This window comes from Pomacea canaliculata, linkage group LG13 (genome assembly GCF_003073045.1).
Source record: "Pomacea canaliculata isolate SZHN2017 linkage group LG13, ASM307304v1, whole genome shotgun sequence".
Lineage (NCBI taxonomy): Eukaryota > Metazoa > Mollusca > Gastropoda > Architaenioglossa > Ampullariidae > Pomacea > Pomacea canaliculata.
This window is the reverse complement of record NC_037602.1, coordinates 11,941,130-11,961,837: the sequence shown is the minus strand read 5'-3', so window position 1 is coordinate 11,961,837 and position 20,708 is coordinate 11,941,130. Positions and strand designations below refer to the sequence as shown.

At 41.3% G+C, this 20,708-nt stretch overlaps 2 protein-coding genes across 8 annotated transcripts in view; one reads left to right on the top strand and one right to left on the bottom strand.

The window, feature by feature from the left end:
* The first annotated feature begins 1,366 nt into the window (after window positions 1–1,366).
* On the top strand, window positions 1,367–7,089 carry LOC112554210 (alpha-(1,3)-fucosyltransferase C-like). Its single transcript, XM_025221872.1, has 2 exons — window positions 1,367–2,801; window positions 5,740–7,089. The coding sequence occupies exons 1-2, from the start codon at window positions 1,956–1,958 to the stop codon at window positions 6,508–6,510; spliced, it is 1,617 nt and encodes a 538-aa protein (XP_025077657.1). The 5' UTR covers window positions 1,367–1,955; the 3' UTR covers window positions 6,511–7,089.
* Window positions 7,090–7,827: 738 nt separating this feature from the next.
* Window positions 7,828–20,708, bottom strand: part of LOC112554212 (probable G-protein coupled receptor 139) — a 38,929-nt gene continuing 26,048 nt past the window's right edge. For 3 of the 7 annotated variants that reach the window (XM_025221878.1, XM_025221879.1, XM_025221880.1), the window contains exons 4-7: window positions 11,062–11,206; window positions 10,307–10,540; window positions 9,093–9,282; window positions 7,828–8,707 (exon numbers count right to left, since the gene is read on the bottom strand). In XM_025221878.1, coding sequence (XP_025077663.1) covers window positions 8,703–8,707; window positions 9,093–9,282; window positions 10,307–10,540; window positions 11,062–11,206 — 574 coding nt within the window. In that variant the 3' untranslated portion in view covers window positions 7,828–8,702. Of the gene's footprint in view, window positions 8,708–9,092; window positions 9,283–10,306; window positions 10,541–11,061; window positions 11,207–12,239; window positions 12,491–12,989; window positions 13,480–16,465; window positions 16,539–17,719; window positions 17,833–18,351; window positions 18,466–20,708 lie in introns of those variants that run through there. The other 4 variants (XM_025221874.1, XM_025221877.1, XM_025221876.1 and 1 more) reach the window with 4 other exon arrangements.

The following is a 20,708-nucleotide window of genomic DNA, read 5'->3' as shown; positions in this document are numbered from 1 at the left end:
GTGTTGGCCGCAACCCATAGGGCCCTTAGACTCCAGCCTCCCATTCCTCCATGACGCGGGTCGCCAATTACTTAAAAGAAGGGGACAAAGGGACGCCACAGAGAAAAGAAACAAATAGAAAAGAATGTGTGATGGGAAAATAAAAGCAGGAGAAAGACCGATTTAGACAGAAGGTAGAAAAGATAAAAAAGCTGGGTAAAAAGGGGGAGAGTTTACAGATGGAAGCGCTGGTGAGAAAGAGAGAGAGAGAGAGAAAATATGTAAGAGAATGTAATATGTAAGAGAATATGTAATGACTAGAGCTGCATATCAGCTGTTATATCAATTAGCATTATTTATGATGAGCAAGTGCTATATATAAGCTGGTATTATTTATGATGAACTAATGCTGTATATCAACTAGTATCATAACTAGTATTATACTATATTATGAACTGTGTATCAACCTGTATTTTTCATGATAAACTAGTGCGGTAGATCATTCATGCTAGGATCGCCTTTTCTTTCCTTTTGCTCTTTTCCTTTTCTCCAGTTTACTCCATTCTACCAATTCTTCCTCTTTACTTCCTTGGTCTGTCTCCACCATCTTTCTGCTATACAGACTGTGACTACAATGAAAGAATTTACTCGGGGATGGAGAGTGCTAAGTACGTGTCTGAATGAAAGCTTACCTGAAAAAACACGGATAAATTAAAAGATGAACTTATTAATCGATGTCATGTACACTGTGAGTCAGACCTGTGCTCACCGACCGTGGTCCTCCGCTATCACGTATTTAGAAGCACGTGGTCGACCGATGGCGCCGTCTGCTCACTCGCACTCACCTCTTTGTCCTCAAACAGACAGAGATGGCTGCATGTTTTTTATTCCTGCGGTCATATTACTCAATGATTTTAAAATGAGTTTGAAATACACCTACAACAGGGCCGCCGAGAGCCAGCACGGGCCTCGGGGCAGATGACCTCTCCGGGCCCCTTGTAATTTTAATTGTAAATTATTTTCCCAGTATATAATAATATACTTACAATTCCATTGTCAATATCTACATTTCATTCAGTAATATAATATAGACTGCAAACATTAGCACAAGTGCACTAGGATCTACATCACTACTTGAACATAGAGTTGTTTGTACGTAACTGTTTAGTAAATGAGGAAAAATGACATTAAAGGATCAAACTTATTGTACTCTGCTTCACAGGAAAAAAAAAAAAACCTAGAGCGAGGAATCTTACGCCAGCCTTTCTTTAAAAGAAAAGGAACAGAAGAACGAAAAAATGCATTAACCAAGGCCTCGATCCCTTCACAGCCACGGGCCAGGGTACACCAGATCCATCTGTTCCTCCCCCCCCCCCCAACTCCAGTTAGGCGTGACCTACAGGTATTATATTGCATTTCTTTTACTTGGTTGGAAAAGGAAATAGGACTTTAAAAAAATCTTTCCTCGCGAAGTCCTCATTGAACAGACTGTAATATTGTCTACTAGATCAATAAGCACAGAAATTGTCAGTCAATCTGAAGCCGGCACATGTGGTACAGACGGACATGCTGCACAACTTAATTGTGGATAGGCTTTGATTGCCTGGGTCTCTCGTGTCAGTCTCGTAAGTACAATCAACCAAATCGTATGAGGGAGACACAACAAGGGCGCGATATGCAGTGATTTGCAGCAAGTAACTTGTAATAATACCAAACCAGTCAATTAAAATCGGTATTTGAATGTTAAAGGCAATTTGTATACGGCTTATTAGGACACACATTGGTATAAAGAAATGGACTTTTGTGTGTATGCAAACGGCAGCATGCACGTATCTGTGGCCGACCTGGGAGCTAAACATGTGACAGTGTACGCCAATGCAGGCGTGTTGTGTGTTTGTGTTTTCGCATTCATCTATAGGGCACATGATGACATCAGTCTAGCGTAGTCAGTCACACACTCAAATCTGACAAAGGTCATGGCACGCCTGGGAATTCTTCGCATCACCGACCTCAAGTGTCTCATGGGTACTTTCCTTGTAATCACCTTCTTTGTTTGTGTCATCATCTTAATAATGGCTCAAAACGAACAAACCAATCGCCTCCTAGCCTTCGATCTCGCCAGAGACGCCATGCAAAGTCCCTCAATAACCAACCGTCTCCTGAAAGGTGGGAGCAGAGATGAAGAGAGAATGTCCAGAGAGCACACGGGACGTCGCAGCGACAGAGGAAGGAGACTAAACAGAACTGACGTTAAGTCCTCTACAACAGGCATCTCGAGGCACGAAAACCAAACGTCAGTCAAAGAGGATGAGGCAACCACCAGGGGGAGCAGAAAGTCGGAACGAATGGAGGAAGATGAAGACAGTTTTTCTGTCACTTTGAGAACAGCAGATCACAGACAAAAAGATTTTGTTTTGGCACCAGAGGATGATGTGGCAGACGTCAGTGATAATCTCAAGCAGACCGAAGACTCTGCAAACATCAAGACCGCCAATCGGCACAAGGAACAGGGCCACGAAAAAAGCCAATCCACCACCAAGATAAAGAAGTTGCGTCTTAAGCACTTAGCTGCTTCGTCAATGGAGAATTTCACCTCACCTTATATTGACAGAAATCTTGGCAAACCCGGCATGAAAATAATCACATGGTATAAGCCAGATGTCATACCGCAGTTTTTTACCAGAAGGAAAGCATTTGAGAACTGCCCAGTCTCAGGTTGCAAGTTTGAATTCCCTTTGTCTGAAGATTCCATTCCTGATGCAATTATCTTCGATGGCGCTCACTGGCGAGAAGACCCTCCTCCTCGACGCCACTCTGACCAGGTGTGTATACTTTGTAGGCTTGTTAGCCTAATCATTTAGCTCTCTATCAGCTATAGTATTCCCTGATTGTACTTTTAAACCATCAGGTTTGGCTGCATTATCTCTAGACTGGTTCTCTTGCTTAAACTGAAGAAAATGTTACAGAACATATGCTTGTCTGATTCAGATTCTCTTTTGCAGCTGGTGCATACATTTTCAAACTTATTTATTTTCGGGTTCTTGTTCCTGATATTCGGAAAAAAGGCTATGATATACACTGCTTTTTCAGTTAAGATAATGCCTTTTGAAAAGCCAGGGCAAGTATTTTTTGTCCACCAGAGCTGTCTGGAGAAGAGTCTCATATCAAACCTGTTTTCTCGTGTCAGCCTCGTATGCACAGTCAACCAAATCGTATGGGGGAGACACAAGAAGGGTGTGATATGCAGTGATTTGCAGCAAGCAACATAAGTAACTTTTAATAATACCAAACCAATCAATTACAATTTGGTAATTAAATTTTAAAGGCAGTTTGTATACAGCTTATTAGGACACACGTTGGTATGAAGAAAAGAACTTGGCAGTGAAAAGTTTTTGCATCTGTACTTTTCTTGTAATTACCTTCTTTGTTTGTGTCATCATCTTAATAGTGGCTTAAAATCGTAGGAACTGTTCTCTTATAAGTGATCGGTTTCTACCAATGACAACTCTTGAACTTTTTGTTTGGAGGTGAGGGGGTGGAATCTTTATTTGACTGATAAACGATCTGTCGTATGCACGTGATTGTATTCCAGTTTTTTGTATTCCACGCGAGACACACCACAGGCGGCACAGCTGCTTCACCAGTGGTTGAGGGTGGTGTTGTCATCGTGCTACCACTAGCATCGATATTTGATATTCAGAGAGAAACAGCTGGCTGGTCAATCCACCTGAAGTTTACTCAGCTAGCCTATTATCTGCTGATGAACAGATCAGGTGATCTTTGCTCTACCATTGCAAGCGTAAATCTGACAAAACAGGAAGATATATTAAGATTAGGTCTTTAGCATCTGGGCGCTTTCTTTTGCAACCTGTGTGATCATATTTTTTTATGCTTTACACTTTATATACATGAATATATGCATTCTTTAACGTATGAAAACAAGATTTATCTTAGTCAACTTACTGCTGTTTTCTGAAACATCCGGAAAAGTAACCCCTCAAAAAACCCCACTATCCAGGAATTTTTCGGTTCTTTTTCTGAGAACTAATATAGTCTTTAGCTGACTAGAAAAAAAATCACTTTTAACTGCTGCTAGAAAATTGTTTTGGAACTCGAAGTCGATGAGAGCATTTCACTGACAAATACCAGTTGTTGTCGGAATACACGCATAGATGCATTCTACGCTCTGTTGCAGCCACACAAATCCAAAACCATCCACACACACGTATTACACGAAATGTGCTGCGTGTAACCAATTTCTACACAGGAGACAGCATGGTCTTTATTGAAAAACAGTTTTATTGGTAACAGCTAGCTGTAATCTCATCTCATAATTCTTGGGAGTGAGGCAACTTGTTGAGTGATATTCCTTCACCTTACTGGCTTGTCGTTGACAACTTTCTTTGTTTATTTTTCCTGCGTTTTATTGTGATCTTCCTGCACATTGTCTACATGTGGCTCTTGCTGAGATCCATATCGTGGTCTTTGCCTTTTTCTCCGGCTTTCCACTTTCTAATGGACTTTTTCTCTAATGGTCACGTTTTTGATGGTCGGGTAACCTGAAAGCGAGTGACGTAGCACCCAATCACCAGTATAGCGGGCAAAAATCAGTGTGTGCACCTTGGTTTCTGATACCAATCAGGTCCTGCCTAGAGTTTGTACCCTCGATTCCAGAAAGGAAAGCAGATACCTAGTGCAACACTAAGCCCATACTGTGTGCGTGAGAAAGACAGCTAGTTGTAAAGACTCCTAGTCCTGCTGACGGCAGCTGGTACACACAAACATGCACGGTATATCTGCACACACTAGATATGGCTAGTTGTTGTAAAGACTCTTTGTCTTGCTGGATGGCAGCTCTCGTCAATCCGTAGCCATCCTAAAACTGTTCGATGCATTATGTCTCACTGCTGTGTTAGTAGGAGTTCTACGCCATGTCAGCAACTCATGGCGAGTATCACTGCTGCGAAGATTTTCTATTCGTGATGTTAACCCTTGTGTCACTGTGCTGATGTCTTCTAAAAACCACCCTGAACGGTTTGCGTTTTATCAGACATCAGTAGATATAGGTGATATAAAACTAACCTGTAAATTTCAGCCTTCAAAAGCCATCCGTTAATTAATTATCCGCTAAGATTCGCACCTGCGATCAACGAGCGCCGCTAACAGTGTACTACTTCATGTTGGTGCACCATTCACAACATTGTCAGAAGTCAATACCAATCAGAGAGAGAGAGAATGAGCCACAGTTGGATTAGTCGGACGCTGACAGTCTGCGAATTTCTCGTGGTTCTGAAAAACTACTTTAGCACGAGAAATGCAGACTTTCAGCATCCGAATAACCCGAACTGTTGCTTATTCTCTCTCTGTGTTTGGTGTTGACTGCTGGCAACCTTGTGAATGGTGCACTACCGTGACGTAGTACACTGTTAGCTTGACGTAGTACACTGCTAGGGGCGCTCGTTGATCTCAGATGCGAATAGCGTACCATGCTAGCAGATAATTAACGGATGGGTTTTGGAAGCTGAAATTTACAGGTTAGGTTTCTATCGCCTATATCTACCGGTATCTGAAAGAAAACCGCAAACCATTCAGATTGGTCTTTCAGGTGTTGTGTTACTGATCTATTTACTATTTGTGTTGTGGAGTGCAGAGTCCTTGTTCTGTCTAGTCTGATGGTAGGTGCACTGTTCCTGTTTGTCTGTCCTCGTATGAAGTCATGTGTCGCTGTGCTGATGTGACGCATGCTGACGTCTCGTGCAGGCCTACGTGTTCTACGATATGAGCTCGCCGGCGCTGCCACGTAATCTCGTATGGTCGCCGGCTTGGAGCACGGTGTTCAACTGGACCTGGACGTATCGCCACGACTCGGATATCTGGGAGCCACTGGGACTGCTGAAGAGGAAGCCGTCGGACAAAGTGATGCCCAAGGAGTATTTTCTGGAGCTCACCAAAGGCAAGTCGATTGCCGCCGCTCTGGTGTACGACGAATGTCCACGGGCTACGCCCAGCAGAAGGGAGGACTACATCCAGGAGCTGAGGAAGTACGTTCAAGTTGACGAGTTCCACCCCTGTTCAAACACGACCTGCCCGGCAGAAGACGTGAGATGTTCGCAAACTTTAACCAGGGATTATTTCTTCCTACTGGCATTCGAGGAAGACCTGTGTCGGGACCACATCACGGACATCTTTTACCGCGCCTGGCGCCCTGGTATGAACGTGGTGCCTGTAGTGCGAGGGGGCGCTAACTACGGGGCTTATTTTCCAGAAGGCACTTATGTGGACGCTGATTGGTTCGAATCTCCAAAGGAGCTGGGAAAGTACCTGGCCGATCTGGCCGCCAATAGAGCGCTGTACAGCGAGCTGCTGTGGCGCAAAGATCACTGGCAGAGGTCATCGAAAAAGGTTGCCAACTTGGCGCTATGCAAACTTTGTCAGAAACTGCTTCAGCTGCCGCATACCCACAAACGCTACCCGGACATTCACAAGTGGTATGAAGGCAATGCCTGCCGCTCGCCCACGCTGCCATTTTGAAAAGCACGTGCTGTGTACGTCACGTGTAAAGAAAGTGTCTGTCAAAGGCTATCGCTGCTTACAGACTTTAGTAGCTTGTGATCGAGCAGGTTGTGATGTCCATTGACGATAAAACTTTACATATAAACGGCTCTATATTAACTAAAACTTGACACTATGTACGCTGTAAATTGCTTGATAAATCTAAAACTTGACAACATTTACGGATGCAGACAGGCTGTTACAGTGGCCACGGACCTTGACTGGGTGATAGTGCGAGCCAAATACTTCACGATAGCAAGTCACAAGTGTATCTCAGTTCAGTTCTCTAAATCACTCTAATTGTGCATGAATCGTACTGACTGTTATACGATGATTATTTAAACACACCATCTTTATCACCTACAATAATTTGTAAAGTTATTGTTTAGACAATAATAACCTTTACCACTACCACGTTAACCGCCACTGCAGCTACGACTCTTCGAAGTGTTTAAATTGGGACACTAATTACTTACGGCAAGAATGTCAGCGCCTTTTGAGGTACTAATTGGTTGACATTGCCACAGAAAGAAAATACACTTGTAATGGTTTTGTCTATATTTTATTTTTTTTTAGCAGCCTGTCTGTTGATCTTGAGACTAATAAGGACAGAAATCAGACGACTAAAGTTCCTGCGATGACTTTAGTGACATCTTCCGCGAGTGTCTTTGAATACCACAGAAACCTCCATAAGCGTCAGGCATGAAAGTGGAGCTAGTGGAGGACTGGTACACAGCCATTTAGCGGGCAGTGAAACTGCATTAAGAAAATGCCATATTTTACTGGCCGATTTAACGGGACAAGCTCTGGGCTAGAACCCACAGGGGCGGCTCAGGGTTGGTAGACCCAGACAGACATGGAAAGATCGGTCCAAAGAGAGGCGTAGGCAGCTGGCATGACATGGACCCAAGTGGAACCGGATCCGATGGCGAGGTGTAGTTGCGGCCCCAGGCTCCAATGGGGGTGTAAAAGAAGAAGAAAAGAAAGATGATGATACTTGCAATTACCGCCTTAAATTAAGACCATTTGTGACTTGAATCAACACATTTGTAGCAGGAGCAATCTGAGCATTATAGTCCTTTGGAAGATACGAAAGGCTTCTATGTGTACGTTCTTGAAAAATGTAGCTTTGACAAATTGAGCAACCAACGGCCAGTGACTGATAATACCAGCCTATTGAAGTTGCCTGTAAATATAAAACTAGTGTAACAAAATATATCAAACTTTTTATAGTTTTAAAACTACTGTAACGGAATATCAGACTAGCTAGCGCGCTTTCTACTAAATAAAGACGTGTCCTGTTAACAATTTCATTTTGCTGATTGACACTTAAATATATTCTCCAGCATTCGTATTTTTTTCTCGAATAAAAGTGCACACAAACTTCACAAGGAAACGTAAACAGTCATCGATGAACAGCAATAAATGCGCATATGCTAGCAAGGTTTGGGGTTAGGTAAGTCTCTAATAAAACTCAAAAAAAGAGCAACACATGTTACAAAGTAGGAATTTTGTCTATAGCTTTCTTCCTTTTTTAATTGCATACCCTGTCATAATGTCACTGAGAGTTCTCTTGCTTTACCGAAGGTCCTAAAGTGTCCAAGGTTCTAGAGGACTTTATGTGTTCTTGCCTTAAGGCTATCCTGTTTATCTGAGTTCTTGACCCTTGAGAAGTATCACCTTTTTTTCTGTTTATTATTATTAGTTCTTCTCAGTCTTCATCGTGCCTTCCTTCTCTGGACCTTGTTTCTGAGGATCTAGAAGAGTGTCCAGGTTCTCTGGACGCTGAGAAATATTTCATTTTCTTTGGATGTGTTAGTGTTTTCGGTCTTGAGAACTATCCTGTTTCTCTGGATCAAGAACACTATTTTTTCTTGAGCACTTCCATGTCCCGGCTGTTAAATCATCAAGCGCTGTTGGGGACACTGTCTCTGCTTCTCTTGATTTAGTCCAATCGTTTTTTTCTCTGCATCCAACTGAAGCTGTGGCTGTTGTAGCCGTGGTTGTTGTAGCTGTCGTCTACCACTGTTCTCTCGCACCATGTAGTACGACCGTTTCTATGGACGGTCGCCGCTCTCTCAGCAACTGCCGCCAGAAAGGAGCAGCCCGACGCTCCAAACGTGTCTTTTCTTGTCTCAAGGTTTGCAGAGGTCTTAAAGACCCAGGTATTCTTAAGCTTGACAAATAGAAAAGCAGAACTTGCGATAAAGAGGCTTCACAAACGTATGAGGCTTTTATACACTGCACCATAATAGGTTTGTCATCACACGTGAGTTTAAAAAATTTGGCATCAAGGTTGATCCATTCACTCATTCTAGACACCAGGTAAGCTATTATTCTGCGAGAGGATACTGGTGAAGTAATAAGCAAGTAACTGGATACTGTGTCACAGGCATCTTCGTCTCTGTAATGTTTACAAGGCTTGCAATACACTAACCACATGTAATGACAACAACTTTTTGGCGTAAAGTCATATTCATAGTTTTGTAACACTAGTAATATATCAATGTGAGTTATATAGTAATGGCACTATGTTTCAGGAGTGTTAGTAATATACTAACCTTGTATTCTGGCACTCTGATACGTTTGTGTTGGTGTTACCGGTAGGCTGTATCGTTTTCGTAAAATCAAGTTTGACAATTCTTCGCGAAAGCGAGTTCCAGACAAACAGTAGAGAAGGAAGTTGATTGAGTTGTTGATGTACATGAGCATGTTGACAATGGCCCACGCCAGTTTGAATTGTGCTGTGACCTGCACCAGAACTTGTACAACTAAAAAACTTAAAGTTTCTCGCTGAAAAAGGAATTATTATAGTCGTTCAAATTTATAACTAATAAGAATAGTATTTAATGTTCTGATTAACTTGGTGAATTTTTGCAAATGTCACGAAGAAGGCACGAAGAAGTTCCTCGGAGACGGGGAACGAGAGAGAAAGAGAGATAGCAGCGTTTCAAAGTACAGACACAATATCTTGATCAGCTATTACAGACATTATTTATGGTCGGGTTAAGTCACACAAAATAATGTAGATAAAATACTTGTTCTAAATAAAGTGAGCAAGTGAGAAAGGGTAAATACGGAGTGTCACCTTTAACCTGTGCATAAGTATAGTTTTTTTTTTTTTTTTGGAAGCAGACCTTTGTTTGACACATACTATGATTCTTAAATAACGAAGAACTAAAGTAATCACAGATGGATAAACATGCAACTGTAAGGGTCTTTTTGCAGAGCACAACTTCATAAATTGTCAATTAAAGCCAAACTTGCACGTCGTTTGCCCTTTTCACTCAGATTTGGTTGTCAAACTCAGTTTTCAAAATCTGACACTCTTATCTTTTAGAAAGGTTCTGACAGATTTTTCTGCTTCATTTGCGTGGTCTCGTAATCACTTTTTCTTAATTTCTTATCGTTGAAGGTTTTAATCAACCTTTTTCATTTTCATTCTGTTGACAAGGATTCATTATTATTTCCATAGTTCATTTAGACAGAAGTATGAACCAGATTAGTGTTGACAACTCTAACCAGTGCAAATAATATATTTCTTCCCCAAATCAGCAAAATCGTTGACAAAATCACTTATTATCAATATTTCCCGAATGAACCTATACTTTTGCACCATTCAGCTTATTGAAGAATTACGTTAAACGTGGTTTTCACATTAATTTTCACACGCCTGCGCTATCGGGTGTTTATTAATGTGTACTGTAAAAATACAGGAATATAGTTTTGATCATTAGTGAGACAATTATAGGTGAAAGAGGGGGCGCATCTGTACCTTTGGATCATACTGCTCCGAGGATTCGTCAAAAATGGTTGCATAATAAGGCTCCACGATGTGATAGGCGCAGATTGGCATGGTCGTTAGCAGCAGCACCAGGTTCAATGTCATTAGTGTTCCAGTCATGGAGGACACTTTCCGCGATCTGGTGTCATCTGCCTGGACACCAGGATGTGTACTGGACGCTACGGACGGAATGATACGCCGGGCCTTTCGACGGCTTTCAAATATCTGTCAGTAATCATGCATGCCTAAGGTACACAATTAGTATGCATCAGGTAAACTCTTCCAATGTGTAGAAAGATGATAAAACAGCAGGGGAAGACTTACGAGTGAAGCATGACGATAATGTACTAAAAATAATTAACTAATAAACCAAACAAACTAGAATATATGATAATTACTACTTAAGTTTAAATCAGTTTACCCACCTTAATACTAAGGTAAGATATATAACAGGAGAACATTCAAACCAAATGTAGAAAAGAAAACAATAAGAAACAATAAAAGGCTAAGATAAAATCCAACTAGTTTGTAAGCTTGAATAAAAAAAAAACAACATAATTTTATAGTAGAATCCTGATTTTATTAACTTTCTTTCTTTAAAGTTTTAAATAGTCTTCGCTCTAAGAATTTGCTAAATGCGATGAGCGAAATGCGCGCCGCCCTAAAAGAAAGGGCATGGTATGAACTTGTTGGCAAAGACAGGTCAGAGTAGAGGAGGACTACGTGAACGTGACGAACAAGCTTACTTTGATTATGATGACCGAGTTACACACGACGATGAGCAATAGAGGAAGGAGGGAGAAGATGCACAGGTCTATCCAGGGCCACACCATGTTGTAGAAGTGTTCGTACTCCTTTCCTAAAGGGACGCAGCGCGGGACTGTCACCTGTCTGACAGCACAAGTCGCAATCAGAGCGTGAGGCCACTCCTTAGTGGTGATGGAGAGCGACTGCTGGAACGTGACCATAGCAGCATTTTGTGTCTTTACACTTTGTGCTTCACAGGCAATAGGCACACTACTGTGACCGCAACACTGCATGAGACAACTTTACTGTTCACTAAGTAGTACGTCACCCAATGTTTACAACTTGATCTGAGACGCCCTTCACTCTTGTCATGTTATTACTGTCATTTGGTCCAACAACACAAGTCACAAAATAACTCGTCACATGTAATGAAGTCATCGCAGAGTCACACGTCCCGAACATAAGGTGACTGAAGGAGACAACTCCTGACTAGTCACATGTCAATAATAGTAAGGGAGTTCATTTAAAAGTCTTCTTGCTTCAAACTGAGCCATTTGGTGGTAACAAGAGTACTATTTAAGAAGATGAAAACATGTTTCTGAAAGAGCAAGAAGCAGGGTTTAAAATATTGCAAGATGAAGTACAGATAAAATGGGGTTTTAGGTAGGAGATCGACAACCTGTGGATTTTTCAAGCCATTCTTGTGACCTTCACTTAGTAACATTTTGGTCTTCGGAGAGTGAGGTGTTGTTAACTGAGGAGCTTTGTTGTGAGGGTGTCTTCTTTCCCTGTTAGCCGTCCCCAACCCTCTAATCAATCAGACACCCATTCCGATCTGTGTTAGCGAGGGCAAGTACACTGTGCACGCCTCCTGTCTTAAGCATTAGTGTGCTAACTTCTATACAACTTTATCAATACATCAATGCAGTTCCATATAGTACTTGTACTAGCAATATATAGCAATATCTATATATACATGCATCTACATGTTCAAATAATTTCTCTCTCTCTCTCACACACACAAACACTATATTTATTTTTAAACACACACATTTTCAGTGACAATGGAGACAGTGACCTCTGCCATTCCCTTTTCATTAGAGAGGTGGACGTTTAGTGTCACACTGACATTTCATGGCTTAAGAGGGAGGAGTTGCCCAGTAGATTGTGTGAATACCTGTTGTGATCCAGTTCATTGGAGACAGTGACGATCGTCTTAGTGTACTCAATACCAAGCCCATAGATGAAATGAGAGTTGATGGCCATCAGGACGACTGCGATGATAGACAGGGAGATACATGAGGTCTGCTCGTTGCAATGCCGCTTGACGTCATGAGGAAGGCAAACGGAAATGAGGCGTTCACAGGTGAAGGCCACTACGATCCAGACACTAATGTCAAGCGTGACGTACACTATCCACGAGTGAAACTGAAAAAGTGGATATGACATGCATGTAAAGCTACATTTCAGTCGTCTCACTCGGATCGCAAATACATAAATTTCCTAGTAAGCATCAAAGGAATTTTCTTATGCTATCCATTACAAATCGCCCATATATGGTCCTATTAAAAAAAAACAAAAACAGATGCCCTTTAAATATCGAGGCATGATTTACTTAATTTACTGTTCCTACCAGTAAAGTTAAGTATTTTATAAAATATTTTCAGATGGGATTATGCTCACTCTGAAGACTTAGTCTGATAGAATCAACACCGAGGTCAGTTAGTTGGAGTGCACAGTATGGCCGAACTACAACACTCTGTCATCTGGAAATTGAGAAGTTTACTGACCACAACATAGCAAGGTAGTGACCGACAGAAAGTAGAGCCTATAAAGGTAGTGAAACACTGGTTGATAAGCATACGAGTGTACAGCGTTTTAAGGTATTGGCTTGTGAACACGTCCTATTGGCAGCAAGTAGCCTCACCTTGCACACGAAAGTACTAAGCTCCCGTATGTCCACCTCGGTTAGGTGAAACAGCCATAGGCGAAGGAGGCCTGTGTTCAGCGCCATCGTATCGACGACGGCCAGCACGGTGAGGTAGAAAGCGGCGTTGGAGCGCCGCATGCTACTGCCTGAGAGGACGGCGATGGACAACGCGTTACCGCACGTGCCGACTGCCAGCAGCACGGGGGGAAACACACTCCATAGCCGGTGGGTCGTTGTCGTAAGCAGCTGCACTGACTCGTCTACAGGCGCGGAAGTGACGTCATCTGCGCTTGGCCGTAACGTGGGAACTTCTGTGGACGCGTTGAGAGTGGCGTTCTCCATGACTGATTGTTTATGGAATGTAGAAGCGACCTTTCAGCTAGTGATTAGCTTCGGATAATTACTGATCGGCAACAATGCCATCTTTCTGTAAAGTTGTGAGCTTCTCAGTATGACGATCATCATGGTGGTCCCAGTCTTTGGGTCTCTAGCAAATAAGAGTTATGTTTGTTATTTTCGTCATTCATCAGTAATAATCTCTACACCAGTACCTTATTAGCTTTGGCAACACGGTGTATCTTGGACTGTCGCTTGATAGCCATTATTAATATCAACAAATGCTTTATAGGACTATCAAACGAGATGTTATGTTCCTAAAGGTCTAACAAGGTTACTTTTGAGGATGAAAGTACCCCCCCCCCTCCCTCAAGACTTCATATTGAAGAAAGGCGTGCCAACAAAGGATCCCAGGAATCTTCCATCTGGAAAACCCAACAAAGAAATAAAGCACGCTGGAATAACATCAGAGACTTCTCCTCTGATCTTACATCTCTCACAGCGAAAACAGCGGGGGGAGACAACCATGGGACTCCCTGCCCCAACAGAGGGGAGATTACTACCCGAGACGGGTGGTCCTTTCTGAATGTTACGTTCGCGGACCCGAAATCAGCTACCAATAACTCACTGGAGACATTTCGAACTACCCCAACATGTAAGTGGTAGCAACACTACAAACACCACCATCCGAATGCAAGCACCCATGGATGTCACTCTGTAAACGACATGAGGGGACCTTCGTCACAACAGGCCAGCCGGGAAAACAGGACAACTCAGTGCCCCCAAGTGCGCGGCCATTACCCAAAACGAGAGGATGTCATTTAGAACGAGAGCAACTAAAGGAAAGCTGTAAATATGTTAATATGTATCAATCGCTAAGCTCTCATGGTTGGAGGTCAGGGCACTTGTAAGGAATGAGTTTAAAGACATTGTTACAGGAATAGATATATCTTATGAACAATTGCTTGCCTTTAAGCTGTGCACAACCTTGTGTGGTGAAGTAAGGGACTTAATAATTGTATTTGTATATGTACCACCTGTAGGACTTCCATACTACCAGAGGAGTGAATCAGAAAGCCACATTAAGGAAATAGAGCAATATCTAACTGACCTTATGTCATCTTTTGATAATCCATATATTTTGTTATGCAGTCACATGAATGTAAGAACAGCAAATATAAGGTATGCAATCAGAGAAATGGATTATGTGAGTAAAACATCTACTAAAAAGAACTTGAGAGGTGAGATGCTGTGCCATGATGTACAATCTAAGGATGTAGAGCTAAATGCTTATAGTAGACTGTTTTTAGACCTGTGTATATTCTTTGATTTAAGTATTTTGAATAGATGGTGTAATAAAGAACAGTCAGGGTCTTTCACCTTCATAGCAGCAAGGAAACAGTGTAGTAGATTGTTGTATTACTTCACTAGAATTTACCCATGTGATTATAGATTTGACCATCAGTGATAGAATAGAATCTTCACACATACATGTAGAATTTAAGATTCAGTATGACAAGAAACAATCTGAATTAAAGAAACTAGATGTGGTACAGAAGATGGTATGGAATACACAGAAAGTTGACACCTTTGTCAGCAATGTTTTACGGAATCCTTTACACTTACTCTAAGTGAGGCTACTAATATTGTGGCTTGGGATACTGAAACAGTCTCATGTGTGTGGTCAATGAAGGAATGAAAAAGGCTGGTGAATGTATGACAAAGAATGTAACTAGTCAAAGCACAAGACGGTATCTGTCTCTCTTTGATACATGGTTTGATAATGAATGTAAGACAAGAAAAGACTAGTAAGAAAAGGATAAGAAAGTTTAGAATGAAGAAAATGCAGGAAGACAGAAGAGCTTATAGCAGAGAAAGAAAAACTTGTAGAAATCTGCTACCAGTAAAGAAACAAAACTACAGACAGTTAAATCAAGTCGCTAAAAAATGCAGTAGACAATCAAGGGATATCCGGGAATTAATGAGGAGACAGTCTGTAGTGGGGCAAATAAGCGAAGAGGATTGGGTAAATCACTTCCAAACAATAATAAATGAAGGGGTGACACAGATAGTCAAGATAACCCTTGTAAATGTACCAGTAGTGAAATACAAACGGACGTCCAACAGATCACAGAAGAGAAGGTCAAAGAGGCAATAAGTTACTTAAAAAGTGGTAAAGCAGGCCCAGATGTTAATGAAATCTTAAAAGCTGCATCCAGTGTTATTACTCCCATCCTTGCCAAACTGTTCAATTCTATGACCAGGGAGATTAGCCCAAGGAATGGACTAAATCCATTATTATCCCACTATACCAAAATGGTGATTCCAAGCAGCCAAGTAACTATAGAAGTATCTCTTTTACTAATACATTAAGTAAAGTCTTCACATGCATTCTAAATAAAAGATTAACCCAGTGGGCAGAGAGCAGCCAACTAGTCGATGAAACACAAGCAGGTTTTTTGGGTATAAACTACTCAGCACAGCATCTTTTCACTTTATATGCAGCAATAAAGAAACAATTATCTCGAAGCTATACGTAACATTCATAGATTTTCAAAAAGCGTACCATCATTGACGACGGTGCTCTCACAAGCAACACACATACACGACGTCCGTACTTGTTCTTTCAATACTCAAAACAACGATTGCCTGCAGCTGTCCACGTAATGTTATTAGGTTGCTCGAATGGATCAGGACTTAAGATGACAAAACGCATTTGCATAAGTAATAAGTCGCCTCCACACAATACTGTATTGGCGACACGCAGCTAATGATACATACAATGTTTATCTTTGGGGCACTTCTCCGACCAATCACACTTAGCTCTTAATCTTAATCTCAACTCTCGTTATCTATCAATGGGAAACTCACGGCTCTCACAGTTCTGTTCGGCAACACAAAGTTCCAATTATATTATCTCAATTATAATCGCACCAGCAGTCGTTGAGTGCTTCACTTCCAGTTTCTAGGCGACATGAAGTCAACGGTACACCCGCCCACACACTGCTGGGTGACTTACCTCAGGCGATCGAGGATTTGTCTAGATCTAATCCTCGATCAGAAGGGCTCTAACACAACTGCCCGTACACACAGAACAATAAACCTTGCCTAGGCAAGGTATTATTACTGACATCTACCTTTCTATCTTTAAAAAAACACACACACAACGTCCTCACATGTCCGCCAGTGCCGTCTGCTTCTCTCTATCTTTCATTAGAGTGATCTCCCTTTCCTCGCTGACACTCGCTCATCAATACATGTTATTTATCCATTGTAATTAACAGACAGCGAAGGATTAAACTAACTTTAAAACATGGAAGCACGACTGATCCGTGACACGCACAATAGTGTGCAGCGAGCAATATTACTACAGGAATTAACAAAAATAGGTATACATAGGTAAAAATAAGTTGTGGAGAATAATAAAAAGCACGTATGAAGATGTTCAAGCATGTGTCAGAAACAGAAGTCGGACGTTGTCCCATTTTTGAAAATGCTTGCTAGGTCTGTGGCTGTGTGCTCAGCCGAACATTCTTTTCACTCCTCATCAATTCTCTAGTCCAAGACATATTATCAAAAGGTAGACATTGGTTCTGCATTGGTACACATGGATCACCACACCAACTGCAACTTTTCCTCCTATTTTGTGGCTGATAACTTGACATTAATATCAACAACTATTATTGGACTACAAAACCAGCTTAAAGTTCTCCATTAAGCATCCATGAAAATTTGCTTTAATTAAACCAAGGTAAAACAAAAAATTGTTGTCTTCCGAAAAGGTGGGGGGGGAGGGGGGAATTGGTGTTTTACGCCGTGTCAGCAGCTAAGGCTATATTACGGCAAGCAGCCAGCCCTGTAAACAGATGCCACGTGCAGAGAAAGATCAGCGTGCCCGAGACGAGAAATGAACTCAGGGCAGCCAACCTTGACTATATTGGTGACAGGCGCTAACAGCGCTAACCGTTGGGCCACCGGAACGCTCCGAAAAGGTGGGCACTCATTTGCTACACAGAGAGAAGACATCGCATGCTCAAATGTTTTTCTTCTCTTCATGTCGGCGGTTTGTTGGTGTGACAGGCCAGCTCTCTCCACAAAAGATGACAGTTGTTCGATTTAAGTTATCATCAGACACGTGACACAGAGGGCGCTACAGCTCAAACAAAGTCAATGAAATGGGAATCTGTATATATATATAGCACTACCCCTTTGGAGGGAGAGAGATTATTAAAGATAGTTAAATCTCATTGCGGGGCTGTTGAAAGAGTCTTGAAAAAATGATGCTGACTTTTTGTACCGTCGACGACGGGACCTATCAGGTGGAGAGGACGTGGTACTGTTGTCCTACTGTCAACAAAAAGAATTATCAGGTAGAGAAGAAGTGGTATTACCGTCATCCTACTGTCGATGACAGGGATTATCAGGTAGAGAAGAAACGTTGCGGCCACTGAGCCGTCGCAGTCCAATGCAAGCAGGAAACGAGTGCAGCAAGCGGAGCTGTAACTTCCTGTACTGCCTCATAAATGAATAAAACCCATTTCCCGTGTTAGGAACATGTAGGACCCAGCTCTCACCTTTATTAGATGATTATACCTCCACGTGAAATCGTTGAGCGTGCTGGCAGATATTTGTGACAGTCGAGTTAGTGAAATCTTTAAAACCGAAATAAGACCACGAGGACAATGTTTGCTCGGTTAATGTGCGTAGCGCATGACAGTAAAGAAACAGCATTGCATGGCGAGACGGATGACACACCGACAAAGAACGAGAAAAAATGTTGATGGTAAGCGGTGAAATAACTTCTAGCTACAGCTCTACAAGTGTCCAGCTTGGGGTTAGGTGTAGGGACAGAAGTCGGTGAGTCAGTAATCAGGTAAAATGTCACGAGGAGACCTTACCGCCGGCCAGACACCTTGTTTACTCCACTCGCGACAAATCACAGATGAAAACATAGATGATATCGTAAACATATGTCGGCACTAGTCACACATCACATGTAAAACAAGTCCGTGCTCATACTTACCCGTGGACGCCTCTACACACGCCTCCATGGGGCTCCAAGATGGCAATCATGTCAGACAGGGCAAACAACTTGTAACCAGTGGCTATTCTTCACCCATAATTCCGAGCGTTTACGTCATCAGGAGAATGTTACATCAATGTCTGAACACATAATCATAAATGACGTAGTCCTTTATAATTGTCCCAGTATACTTTGCTCATTGATGACTTTCTTTCCTTCAAGTATTTTCTGGATGCGAGTCTATGCATGAATGTGAGGAAGTGAAGATACAAACACATCTTAAGAATTTTGCCACTCTTTTCCCAGATTTATGGAGGGCCCTTTGAATAAGTCTTGCATCAATAAATGCATGCTAATTTCCTCTGAGAAATGGAGGATTTTATTTTCGCCTCTGAAAGTAAAGTAAAACATTGCTAATACTAGTAGTTTCTAATGATAACCTGTACAACTTAATTTTAAAAAAACTGAGCTTTTTTCCTTCAACCACTACAATTACTAAGAATAATAAACTACATGTAGTACACAATCATAACTAGAAAAATTAAGAGAAGAACAAAAGAAATTGCTTATGGTTATTGAATAATTACAATATTACATTATTCTAAAACAACGATTACAACTATATGATTCATAAAATACAAAAATACATAAAACATTAATAAATAATATTTGTGCATGGTATAAAAAAGTTATTCACGAGTTATGTAGTTGTTCCTAATGCTGTGTAATAGTACTATAAGAATATACAAAGGCTAATTTAGGGACAACTAACTAATGATGAAGAGAACCATTGTGAATATAATTATTATATTTAAGTAGTTTTATCCCATTATCATAGAACTTTGAAGAAAATGTGTCTTAGCAAGTCTTGTACAAATGATTCAATAGACAGAAATCAACCTGAACTACGCAATTGCAGACGAGGTCGTTTGTAACTGTTTACCTTTCTGAACACGAGGCTCAGCTTGCTGGCAACATATGTCATGACTGCAGGAGATATAAATATTAATGTGCAGTGAACATATATATATTGACTGTCCTTGCAAATATCTGAAATAAAGCAAACAACTTACACGTTTTGGTCATTACACTAGACTACATTAACCAGTCGCGCCGTGTAGGTGTACTTGACTTCGTCTAAAGTAATGACGTAGAACGCAAGTTCCCGTGACGCTACACGCTGTCGTTCATGCATGGTGTGGCATCAGCTGAATGTCAAACACTATTTGGGACTAGGACAGTTATTTACGGCAAAAATGTCAGACTTTTAATGATTCCTAATTTGTCCCCACCGCCACAAAAAGGAAATACACTTGTGATGTCTCTCTGTCTGTTAGCAGCCTGCCTGCTGATCTGGGGACTGAACTTTGGGACAGAAATCAAACGATTGAAGTTCCTGCGATGTCTTTAGTGACATCTTTGGCGTGTGTCTTCGAATACAAGAGAAGTTGACATTCGACTACAAACGCTTTCCTCCATTGTGTGCGTCATCAGCGGCAGACATGAGGGTGGAGCTAGAGTGGAGGACTGGTATACAGCGATTTAGCGAGCAGCCAAACTGCATTCAGAAAGGCCATCTTTTACTGGCTTTAGATACTTACCATTACCGCCTTAAATTAAGACCATTTGTAACTTGAATCCAAACATTTTTAGCAGGAGAGTGCTGAGCATTATGGTCCTTTGGAAGAAGTTCTTGAAAACGTTGCTTTAACAAATGAACAACCAAAGGCAGTGAATAATCATACCAGCCTACTGAAGTTGACCGGAAATATCAAACTACTGTAACACAATATCAAGCTTTCTATATAAAAAAGTAGTGTTATTGGTTATCAGACTATTTATAATTATAGTGTAATTGAATATCACACTAGCTAGCACGCTCTCTACTAACATGTCCTATTCACAATGTCATTTTGCTAATTGATAGTTGAATATATCCGCCAGCATTCGTATTTTTTCTCGAATGAAAGGTACACACAAACTTCACAAGGAAACGTAAACAGCCATTGCTGAACAACAATAATTGCTCCTATGCTATCAAGGTTTGTGGTTAAGTAAGTCTCTATTACACCTCAAACAAAGAGCAACACACCTTACAAAGCAGAAATTTTGTTTATAGGTTACTTCCGTTTTTAATTATATAGCCTGTCATAATGTCACTTAGAGTTCCTTTGCTTTGCCAAAGGTCGTACAGTGTCCAAGGTTAAAGAGCACTATGTGTGTTCTTGTCTTCAGGCTATCCTGTTTATCTAACTCCTTGATCCTTGAGAAGAATCACTTTTTTTCTGTTTATTAGTATTAGTTCTGTTTTTCGCAATCTTTAGCGTGCCAAGAGCACTATCTTGTTTCTGAGGATC

Bases quoted from the DNA above. Each gene is read 5' to 3' on its own strand.
- LOC112554210 (XM_025221872.1), top strand. From the start codon at position 1,956: ATGGCACGCCTGGGAATTCTTCGCATCACCGACCTCAAGTGTCTCATG. The intron at 2,802-5,739 runs GTGTGTATACTT...CGTCTCGTGCAG, and splicing joins CTCGACGCCACTCTGACCAG to GCCTACGTGTTCTACGATAT.